The 12,134-nt window shown below is 40.3% G+C and overlaps 1 protein-coding gene across 4 annotated transcripts in view; it reads right to left on the bottom strand.

Moving 5' to 3' along the window:
• The window catches only part of EDEM3 (ER degradation enhancing alpha-mannosidase like protein 3), a 25,777-nt gene extending 13,643 nt beyond the window's left edge, over positions 1 to 12,134 (bottom strand). For 3 of the 4 annotated variants that reach the window (XM_048313183.1, XM_048313184.1, XM_048313185.1), the window contains exons 1-9: positions 11,879 to 12,134; positions 10,008 to 10,053; positions 6,698 to 6,798; positions 4,326 to 4,365; positions 3,757 to 3,869; positions 2,972 to 3,125; positions 2,347 to 2,481; positions 1,857 to 1,962; positions 1,221 to 1,318 (exon numbers count right to left, since the gene is read on the bottom strand). In XM_048313183.1, coding sequence (XP_048169140.1) covers positions 1,221 to 1,318; positions 1,857 to 1,962; positions 2,347 to 2,481; positions 2,972 to 3,125; positions 3,757 to 3,869; positions 4,326 to 4,365; positions 6,698 to 6,798; positions 10,008 to 10,053; positions 11,879 to 12,039 — 954 coding nt within the window. In that variant the 5' untranslated portion in view covers positions 12,040 to 12,134. The remainder of the gene's footprint in view (positions 1 to 1,220; positions 1,319 to 1,856; positions 1,963 to 2,346; positions 2,482 to 2,971; positions 3,126 to 3,756; positions 3,870 to 4,325; positions 4,366 to 6,697; positions 6,799 to 10,007; positions 10,054 to 11,878) is intronic. The other variant, XM_048313186.1, reaches the window with a different exon arrangement.

Below are 12,134 nucleotides of genomic sequence, written 5' to 3'. Positions count from 1 at the left end.
ATGGAAAAGCCAGTACTACACTCCCAATCACTGCTACATTTTGCAGTGCCACTAATCTCTAGTTTGCAAACTAAAATTAAGTGTAGTAAATACTGAAAAGCTCCACAGTATTACACTTGCAAAACTTACCACGTTTCCAAGGAATACACATACACAAAAGTATACCCAGCAGCCATGTGATAAACCAGGAACTATCACAGTTAAGGCACATTTGTTTCAGCTGAATTTTAAAGCACACTCTAAAGGAAGCTGAAATTGCTTTCTCTGAACAACAGAATTCCAAAGCATATGGATCTCAGGAGGAAAAGGAGATTAAAAAACCCAAACAAAGCAGCTGGACCAGATGGTTCAGAAGAACTTTAAAGTTCTCCTTTAAAAAACCCATTAGGTCATTTGCCACATTGCTGACTTCCAATCCTAAACTTTGTTTTCAGAAGGTGCAATCCTGAGCACACAAGCCAAACTGACAGGGAACACTTAACAGAGGAAACACTTAACTCAAGGAAAATGTAGCACTGGGGGCTGCCCTTTAGGACCATGAAATCATCATTACACCTAAAGTATTACAACAGGCCTTTAACTACGGAATTACTCCACTCTAATAAAATATCATGCTATATGATATAAAATCCTATTATGATCTAAAATGTTTTTAATAGATATTGCTATTTTCAAAAGAAATAATGCTTTTATGAAAGAATTATAATGCTGACAAAGTTGCTCAGTAATTTATGAATTTAAAAAAATCTAAGCGTGGTTTTCAGCTTGTATACTTAAATGTATCCTGGGCCTGAGGATCTACAGTGTAAAGCAAGATCCACATTTTGATTTTCTTGTTGCTCCAGGACAGAATGAAATTGTACAATGGCTTGAAATAAGAGGCCCTTACAGAAGGGCCTTTATTGTACAATTCTTTTACAGAAACATTTGCAGTATTACACTCTCCCAGGTGATCTGGAAATACAGCTTCTCCCATACTGGGAACCTGGAGAAAGGCCTAGAAGGTTCTGATTTTTACTGGATGGGGTTAAAATAACTGCTCAGGTGGCAGCTAATCACCCAAGATTAGCAAAAACCCTCAGTAAAAAGAGCTGGCACTAAACACAACAGAAGTCACAGAAATTCTGCTGAAGACCCCTTCTCAGGCTAACAGCTGACAACACAATTACTCTGAAATTTGTACTGCAGAAGGCACAAACCTGAGCAAGGTGTTAACTTACCGTGTTAAATCTTTCCAGGAAACTGTCATCTCCCAGCAAGACATAGGCTTTTAATAAATATTCATAGTATGAATCTATTCCTGCTCCGACTCCACTATCTAGGAACAGGAGAAAATAAAAAGGTGGGTTTACTTTAAGTAGTGGTATGGGTATTTACCGTATATTCCCACTTTGATTTTAAAGGCTCTTCCAGTGAAAGGAAAAGCCTCCTTTCACTGGAATTAGGGCGCAGATTGAAGCAGACACACAACACTGTGTGTCTATGCCAGTGCACACAATAATATGGACAGACATGCATTGAAGACACTTATTTCACTTTTCTCACAGGACACCACTTCTCCCATCCTATTTATATTTTTCCTATGTATTTATAACAAAGTCTCTGAAAATTCATCCCAAGGTGTTTCCCTCTCGGTGTTAAAGAGGATCAGGGAACACTTTGCCGTGAATAAAACCAGTTTCTCTACCAGAGAGGGCTTGGCCCTCTCAGAGCAGAGCCAGGCTTTGGGGCAGCAGGTTTCTCCACTACCTATCCCATTAATATTTTAAACAGTCCAGGTAAGCGTGCTGGGAGTGCGTGAGATCTCCCCCGCCCCAGAGCACCCGTGGTCCCTGCCTGTGGGCCAGACCCCCCACCTTTGCGGACCCAGTCTCCAGTGTGGATGTTAATGGTGACCCCCACTAAGTTGCTGCTGCGCTGTCTCTTCTCCCAGATAAAATCCAGCGCCTTCCGGGCATACTCCTGCAACAACAACAACAGGGAATTAGGGAAACACAGACACTAAACTCTGTCATTCTTTCGGCTAATTCAGTTAAGATGCAAGGAAAGGAATAGGATGTTTCATGTCTAATGATTTCAGAACTCCTAATCTTCAGAACATTTATCTCGTTTACTTCTGTATTACTCTAACTACTTTCAACCAAAATTATTTCCTGTGATTTAAAAAATGATTTTAAAAAAAAAATCAAACCTTAGAAGAAAGCCCACAAACACTACAAATCCGAACAAATGCAAATGTTTTTGTGCAGCACAGCTAAAACATCCATTTAATGAACTCAGAATTATTTTTCTAAAATTACAGAAATGTAACAGAATGCTAAAGACCTAAGCCAAAAAAAAGCAAACCTCAAATATAGATGTTCCTGTGAATCTGCTTAAAGCTGCAAACTCAAGGATCAAGGTACCAGCACAAGCCGTACAGGTATCAGTTTCTGTTCCTGTTCGTGCTTCTGGATGCCTTACACCAAATTTTAAGTTAACCTAGAGAAAAACAGAGATTATAATCTTTATTTTTCCTAGGTGAAAGAATTTACATTCCTGTAATTGTACAGCAAGTATATAATTTACGCTCTTTCTAAAGACAAGAAAAAACCGATCCCTTTGGTTTTGCTTTGCCAACTTAAACATGCACAGAGAAGTATCTACAAATACCCAAAATCTCAACCCTTCCAAACAAGGACTTGTTGCCTGGTTCACTAGACATTTGAATAAGAGAATACACTCTAAAAATCTAATTCTAGCAATTTTTTTTAGCAACAAATAAGGAACTCAGAATATCACAAGTGCTCCTGGAAATTTAGTTTTGTAAATATCTCACTACTCCTGGCTCCTGAGAGTACCTGCAATTTATCAGCTTTTGATTTTCTGTCCACTTAATAAATATAGACACGATTTTGGAGACAGATATAAAATCAAAGCAACAGAAGTCTTGATTACAGCTGTAATCCTGCATTACAGAAACTGAACTTACTCTTGGATAAGGGAGACCACTAGTGGTGTTAAAAGCAGGTAGAAGCTTGTAGCCCAGTTCCTTTGCCATGTGCAGGAGTTCACCATTGTACCACTGCATATATTCACCTTTTTCTTTCAGCATAATTGCCACTGAGTGCCCACCTAGGAGACCTCTAAACACAAGAGAAATTATCCACATCTCAAAAGGTATGTTCATCTGAACAGCAAGGACAACTCTCTACAATTTAGATGACATGTACATAACTGGCCCTAATTTTTAGACTGCTGATGCAATCCCCATTATAATCAAGGTTAGCTACCAGTATTTTGGAAGCAATTCTTCTTGTTTATCACTGGAATCACTGATTCATCAATGTTAGACAGGAAAAGCAACCAAGACCTCTAAAATGGCATAGAATAACTTCAAATTACACATTCTGATCCTGCATTGAGCCCCAGAGGTCCTTTCCAAGCTGAAATAATCTATGACCCCAAGTATCAAAATCTGGTAAATCAAGTATTGAACAGAGCCATTTCCAAGCCTGTTTCTGTTAAGCAAACCCACTGCTCCCTCAGCATGCATATGGGGTTCTTAATCAGCAAAGCTGTGCCTGCAGCAGTGAGATGGGGGGCAGCTTGATCCAGTACCACTGCAGCAAGTCCTGCCTTGCATTTTAAAACTGCTCTCAGGTGAACTGACAAAGGCACAACTGTTTCAAATAGGTGGAACAGCACAGAAAGGTGTCTTAAAGACACGGACTAAAATCCACATTTTTAGGAGTTTTGAAAACAAAATTTACTCACCCAAGGACTCTTATGTTGGTTTCAAAGACAGACACAACTATGTCATTATCTAAATTAACATCCTTTATTACTTTTTTTACAGCCTCTTCAAACTCTTTGGTTTTATTTAACACCTGGAATACAACAGCGAGCAGGTGTTCAGTTCCAGTATAGCTAATGCAGTCACAGTGTATTTGTATACAGAATATTTCAGTGCACACACAGTCACCCACGAAATACGTATATACAATTAAAACCAGAAATACATCAGTGGTTATTAAGAGGTGCCCACCACTAACTGAGCCTCTTGCTTTAGACTGTAAGGGAAAACAACAAACTCTTTGTGTTAAATTAGAGCCAAAAAAGGCAATATTAAGAAGTATCAATGAAATGTGAAGGAACTGCTGTAGTTTTCTTACTACAACCAACTCCAAACTCCACCCTCACAGCACTTCAAAGTTCCCACGACTAACAGTCACTTCAAACAGAGCCAGAGATCAGTGATCATGAAAAAGAAATCTAAAAATAAGTCTGAGCATCAGAAGGCAATCTCTTTGTTTTATCAAAGCTTATCAACAGCTTAAACTTACCACAAGAGTGTCCAAGGTATCAATTAAGGTCAGTGAAAACCTATGAAAGAAAATTTAAAACAGATTTACTATAGATCTGTATGTGGAGGAATTAAATGATTTTTAATAGTAACTGATACCATGGAAGAAAATAAAATTCTCACAGACCACCAGCTGCAAAAAATTTAACATGTGTGATATCAAAACCTCCTTCTAAGTTTCTTCCCTTTGCTAGTGACCAGAATAGGAGCTAATGAAGAAGCTATGATCACAGATACATTTATTTACTGCAAAGCCTTCTAACTTCTGGTAAGCAAATTTCATTTTTATTCTTTGTCTCCAATCAAATCTATTAAGAAACCCAGCAAAAAAGTTTAAGTCTTTTTCCAACCTCTGTTTTACTTTTTTTTTCAAAAAAAAGGAAAAATGTTGAGATCAAAAGCCATTCCAAGCTAAATTTCTCCTACCAGAAACTGTTCCAACACTAGCAAGTGGTAGGCTTAAAATAAAGAACTACTTTATTTACTCTAAAATAAAGAACTATTTTAACAGTGTCCAAGGCTAGGTTGGACAGGGCTTGGAGCAACCTGGACTAGTGGAAGGTGTCCCTGCCCACGGCAGGGGGTGGCACAGGACGGGCTTTAGGGTCCCTTCCAACCCAAACCAGGTTGGGATTCTGTGATTATTCTGTGAAAAGAGAGCATCAAGTCAGCTCCACACTGTCTGAAACAGGAACATCCCAACAAGGATCAGAGGTTTTTTCCAGGGCTGTTCTAGTGCATCCCAAGCTGAGGGGACCTTCCCCATCCCAGGAATTATATCTATAATTGTATCTTAAATGTGTCTGATTCCAACAACTACTCCTATGCTAAGAAACACCCACAACACAGAACAGAATTTACAGAACATGATAGTGTTAAAACTGAACACTTTGGAACAATTAAAATTGCCTACTGAGGAGCAAGCACCAAGGATTTCAGCAAGTGCCCAATGTCTGAGACCTTGTAGGCAACACGTAACAATCAGAATTCTAGTAAGTCTTCCTATATTACAATTCTCTTAAATCTGTAACGACATAATGGCATTCTGCGAGTGCTGTTTTACAAGAGACAGAGATTAGCTAAGGACTATGCACAACTGCCTAACAAATCCACAACTTTTTCCATACAAAAGGAGGGAAATGATGCATTTCACAGCTATATGGAAGGCTCCTGAGTTCTCCAGGGAAACAGGACTGACCCAGGTGCCTCACCCTGTCATTTTGTGACTGCAAAGGCTGGCAGAGAACACAACTGATGAGGCAGCTGGCACGAAAAAGGATTAGATAAGAAATCTGCTACATAATAATGTAACTAAGTATAAGGTACAGAATAAAGCACGTATACAGAAAAACAATAAATACATACAATAATTTAATGCATCTAAGGGGATGAAAGGTATTTTTACTCAAATGCTTGTATGTTTAAAAAAGGTCGTTAAAAAGAATGCATGACCAGGATTCAAAATACATTTTCTTGACACTTTTCATCTGCTGTGTCTTTAGATACCTCCAAGGCAGCAAGATTATATGGAAATCTCTAGACTAAGGAACATTTGTACATAACAAAACATAACCAAAGTAACATGCTCATTATCCTAGAGACAATTTATAAGCAGTATTCAAGAGAAGGATTTCAGCTTTGATTACCACTATTGTGCTTAGAGACATTAATCAGTGATATAAAAAAAAAATCAGCTATTTGTAATTAAAGAATTTGCTCTATAAACTGCACATATTCAAAGGAATCAATTACAAATTAATTTAGAGTAAGTCAACTTTGCCTTTGATTATTCCATTTAATATGGAAAAAACCAGTCCTTAAATCTACATTTTGCTAGCCAAAGGATTAGTATTTTGTACTATTGGCTCCCTTAAAAGAAAGAATAGAAAACATGTCTGAAATAATGTTTTATACTTCTGCAAAGGCCTCAGGCTATCATACACATGATAATCATTAGACTGCCTGTTTTCAGAAAACTTTCTACTTAAGAAAAGCATTTTAATTATCACTTATTAGGCCAGCATCACAGATAAGAGTTTATTGCTCTGTTTAGCTGATCATGAACCCTTAAAACCTCTACTACTAATACCAAAAATGTCAGCCCACATCTGGAAGGTTTCCCTATGGAAAATACTTGGGAGAATGGTTAAAAGAATTATCTTTGGATCTCATTCACTGGTCAATTCTTTTCTTCTGATTAAGGTACAATTTCACATCAGTTAACTTCACAATAATAAGAATACTTCTTACAAGTGTAAGTTTCTGGCCATATCAACTGAACAAACAAGTTTTATGGGCTGCCAATTGTACTTCTACTCCTAGATGTTTACAGTGACCATTTCAGACACTAACTTTCCCAAGGCATCATCCACATCCCCTCGACTTGGCTCCTGACCCCGCACTCGTCCACGACAAGTTAAAGGCATGAGTTCATCAGCTGGATACGCATGCTCCTGTTGGGAACAAAACAGGGGAATCAGTTACAGTGCTCACAGCCACTCCTGGGAGCCTGTGAAAGGAATCCTCATCACGCTGTTCTTCAGAAAAACTGCATGGACATCACAGAACCCTGCAGGTGGGAAGGGACCTCTAGAGTTCATCTTGTCCCAGCCCTCTGCTTGAGCAGGGCCACTCAGACCCAGCTGCCCAGTACCACATCCAGACAACTCCTGAGCATTTTCAAGGAGGGAGACTCCACGGCCTCTCTGGGCACCCTGTGCCAGAACCTGGTCAACTCCACAGTGAAAAAGTGTTTCCTTGTGTTCAGAGGGAACCTCCCATTGTTTGTGCCCATTTCCTCTGAGCACCACTGAGAAGAGCCTGGCTCTGTCTTCTTGACAGCCTCCCTTGTTAAATTCTCTGGAGCCTTCCCTTCTCCAGGCTGAACAGCCCCAGCTCTCTCTCCCTTGTTACATTCCCTGGAGCTTTCTCTTCTCCAGGCTGAACAGCCCCAGCTCCCTCAGCCTTTCCTCACAGGAAAGATGCTCCAGGCTCTCCATCACCTTGATGGCTGGTCCTTCATGGACTGCACAATGAACTCAGCTGGCTGGGGGTGACAGTCAGGAACAGGTAAGAGAACTCAGGAGTTCAAACAAAAAATTGGTGGATTACTACATAAGGCATAAAAGACAACATTCACCAAAAAAACCTTAACAAGACTGAGCCTTTTACAAACATAACTGACACTAATATGACAAATATAACACTGACATCAGTAGTGATGAATCTTAAATATATCTAATTCCAACCAACATGAAATTGCCTCCTTTAGAAGCTCAACACAAGTGGTTTGGGATGGAGCCTTTCTCTTGATTTCAGCAGGAAACTGGCTGAAATCAAGTACTGACATCTCCAGTTTAACTTTTAGTGGAGAACTAACATGTGGCGGGATAAAAAACTTCAATTGCTGCACTGAAACTGCAAGTAAACACATTCAAAATCTTTCCAAATATACGGTATAGAAATAATCTATATTCAAACATGAAATAAAAAGGAAAAAAAGAGCATTCCTCTATAAATAAACAGCTCTTACAGCAACTTCTTTTGAAACTGATGGTTTGTTTCCCTGTATACTACCCTCCTGAGTGTTTTGGTCTTTGCTCAACTCTTTGTTCTCCTCAAGTTTAACTACAAAAGGCAAAATCTAGATCATTGTAATACAGCTCAGATGTTTCTGAATATCTCTGCAAAGTATTCAGAAAAACAGATTAAAGAAGTACACAACAAAAGCAATGTCAAAACTGAGATCTCTGGCTTAAATTTTGGATAAGAGAAGTGATAAATAATATGGAAAAATAAACTTTTAGTTTTACAAATAAAGAACTAGAAGCATTTTGAAAAATAAAAGTTCACTTATTCTCTGCCTGCAGCAGAGAATAAGCAGCTACTGAATTATTTCCCAACTTGTCACTGGCCTCAACTGATTGACATTTTCACATGTTCTGACAGCCAAGAAGAAAAAATATCCCCATTATTACAAATATTGTTGAAGGACTGAAAAAAACCAGCAGATTTTTCTCAAAGCTGCTGTTAACAACTAAAAAAAGACAAAAAAAAAAAAAAAAGAAAAAAGAAAAAAGAAAAAAAAAGACAAGGGAGTTTCCCTTGCAATCAAACACGAATTTTCAGTCTTCTAAATATGGTTGTCTAAAATATGTATTAATAGAAACAGAAAATCAGAACTTTTCAGCTGGCTGTTTCAAAAACACCTGCAAAAATACTACATTCTCCTGCTGTCACAATCAAGTCTGATACTCTATAATCTTTTCTTCAACTTTAAACAAGCAAGTCACATTTCTCTGTTTGTTTAGCGCCCCAGCATACGTGGCAAATAAATATCCTTTTGGCTTCAAACTTTCCAGGATAGCTGAAGTTATTACTTTTCTTCAAACAGAATTTTCTTGCTTCAGATGTGGCAAGACCCCTACCAGTTGCCAGTTCATCACAGATCCTTGTAATATTTTATTCAATTTTGCCAAATACGTAAGTTTTCCTTCGGGGAAACCCAAGCCAAGTGTTTTTCATGGAACCAGATTACAAAAATTACTACCAAAAAGCCTGATGTTTAACTGCTAAAGGTTTCAAAAGTACAGAGATTAAGTCAAAAGGTCTGGAGAAACTACACCCCTTTGAAAATCCTCTTGCCTGGTTTTCTGTCCACTCTACAGTTCTGTACCTCTCTCATGCTGTATAAAGTTGTAACTACTGAGATTTTAAGCTTGAATTACATAATTAAGTTTATACTATAACACAGAACATGGGACATGTGGCAAGATGCTGCCAGGAGACAGCAGTTTGTGCTGCAGGAACTGATGCAACTTGAGACGGGTTTCTGCAACAGCCACAAAGAATGTGCAAGAATGTCCATATAAAGCCAGTAAGAATTAATATTTTATATTTATCTAGGCGACATCTACAGTTTCTCCTCAGAAGTATATTACTTACAGAATATTTAAAGTAATTATTACTTGAGGAAGTCCACTCCAAGTAACTTATTTATTCTTAAGCTTTTCTAAACTGAGCCATCCCAGGGTGGGTGGAATGGCTCAGAGATCCAGAACTGAAGGACATCGGCACAGGAATCACAAGTCAGAGCAAAAGAAACCACAGCCAGTGTGGCCTATGGTCATATGACAGTCACATCCTGGGCACAGGCTGGAATGCCTGGATATGGCACCAGATCCCCTTTCTCTTCTACAGACAGTTTGTAGAAGAGCCCCTAAACTGCATCTGACATGGCTTACTACTGAAGAAATATTAGATGTAATTTCTACCTACAAAATAAATAAGATCTATTTGTGTTCTCCAGAATCTCATGCCTACAGACAGCTCTTCTCGAGCTTCCTTTTCCTAGAATTTCAAAGCAAATACTTTACTGCTCATAGCCTGACACGAGATAAACTGATTTGGGAAAGATCAGGCACAGATTAGGAGAGTTACCACAACCAATTCTTAGTTACCACTCTAAAAGCCATCACAACCCTCCTGAAAGTAGTATATGTTCTGGTCTTTTTAAAGGCTTTACAGGTGCTGTTACTTATTTTAGCTCTGTTTTCACCCCCCCTTCCCGGATATTTCTATAGAATGTCATGTACTGTGGTTGCTTTCTTCCCCAGGTCAGCAACAACTCCTCTGAAAAACATCAAACAAGTATTTGACTTACCATATAATTGCTATATGCATGATCAAACATTTCAAGCACTTGACTTCTAAAAAAGAAAAAAGAAAAAGCATTAGTGGTCTGTCTCCCAACGGTCTTTAACACACCATCTTACATGCATCACACTTCAATATCTGAGTATCAGGCACAGGTCCTCTACTAACATACTCTACTCAAGTAAATGAAATATAGAATAATAATTTTTCTTGATTCAGATACTCTGGTCCACACCAAAAAGGAAAGACTCTTTCTTCACCTAACATGAAATTATTTGGGGATCTCTTGGCAAGCAAATACTAAAGAAAACCCTTACATTTATTTCATATGTTTGAAAGGACAGAAATGCTTCTAGATATAAAAACTCCCCAAAAAACACATTGTTTTTTTATAACACAGCACTACTTCTGATCATTCCTAACTGTTTCACGAAGGAGCCCTGCAAGCAAAAAAGGATGCTAATTTCTACCATCAACATAATTCACAATCTCTGCTGATAAGACCAAACATAAAAGAGCCAAGAACACCACAATTACATTGTAAATATCCAATTTAGTTCAATGACTTGGAAATTTAAGAAGTAGTTTTAACTCATCAAGTACATTAAGGCATCAAAAGAGCAGAGGATGGTGCTTTTCCCAGGTGCCTCTCAGGTTGCAGCAGGTAAAATCCCAGATAAGCACACAAAGCTGCTGGGTGATGCAGAAAACAGAAAATTGCTTTAAACTTATATTTACAGGCATTTTCTGTGACTGACATGATCCTGTCATTAAGTACAGAGATCACATTATTCAGAAGTGAGCCAGCTCAGTGCCCCCAAACACAAACCATGGCAGGACATGGCCTGCACATGCCTGGAGCATCAGATGATATTTTAAGTGCAAGTTATTAATGAAAAAATTTTAAAACCAATTGGGGAATGAAATTTCAACTCCTTGCGTAGCCTCATGAAGAGAACATATAAAAGATTACACACACAAATTACCCTGAGAACCCAAGATGGAAAACCCCACTAACTGTAAACACTGGAGTTAAATATCAACTTATACCCGACAGCTGGACTTGGTGATCTTGGAGGCCTTTTCCAACCTTAACAACTCTGTGATTAACAACTATCAGAGTATCCAGACTGTTTCTCCAGCAGACTTTTTGCATTATTATTCTGTACAACTGACCAGTGGATTGGAAGAGGACGATGAAACTGCCCCAATAACATACTAAGACAAAATATGTTTGATTGCCAATTTGTTTAAAAAAATCCCACTCCACGCAGGAAAATGTATTTCCACCTACGTTGTAATATTTACCCTTCAACTAAAAACTACAATAAAAGAATCAGCCCCTTACATGCACGGGGGACCGAAGCAGTTTAGGTTACATACAGGAACTAGGCGGAACACACGTAAATATTTACCTTTTTTATGACTCCCGCACTCTCACAGAGGCACGGCCATAATTAAACCAAGTATGGATTTAGAGTTACCTTTGATCACCTTTACCACTAGCTCGACGCAAGCCCTGGCTGAAACCTTCAAGACGAGCTCCCAAGCACTGACGAGTTACAAGTTCCCACAGCACATGGCTTGACCCCACACCGGAGAAGGGGCCGCGTGTCCCCAGCAGCCGGGTGATCTGGCCCGAAACACCCGCCGGGGTCCGGCACACGCAGCTCCAACCCGGCTGGGCACCGATGCCACGCGTGCCCTGGAGTGTTCGGAGGGAGAGGGAGGGACAGGGGACGCGGTCCCGAAGCTCTACGCCCGCAGCAGCCCAGCCCACCCCAACCCCGGGGGCAGCGCACACCCCCTGCCCAGCACGGCGGGGCCCGGCCCGCCGTCCTTCCTTCCCTCCCTCCCTCCTGCCGTCCCTGCGCTCACCCCAGCCGGCGCTTCTCCTCCCTGCTCATGGCCCCGGCTCCCGGGGCGGCCGCCAGTACGGAGGAGGCGGAGAGCAGGCCAAGGGCCAGGAGCTTCCAGGGCCTCCTCCAGCGGGGCCCCCGCTCCCCGGCGCGGCAGCCCGGAGCTCCGCTGAGGGCCATGACGGCCGGCCGGGTGCCCGCTAGTCCCGCTGCGGGCCCATGGCCGCTCCCGCGGCTCCCGGCGCAGGAAGGGCCCGACCCGGCCCCTCCGCGCG

Source organism: Corvus hawaiiensis, chromosome 9, assembly GCF_020740725.1.
Source record: "Corvus hawaiiensis isolate bCorHaw1 chromosome 9, bCorHaw1.pri.cur, whole genome shotgun sequence".
NCBI classification, from domain to species: domain Eukaryota; kingdom Metazoa; phylum Chordata; class Aves; order Passeriformes; family Corvidae; genus Corvus; species Corvus hawaiiensis.
The sequence above is the reverse complement of the archived record's forward strand: the minus strand, read 5'-3'. Positions and strand labels throughout refer to the sequence as shown.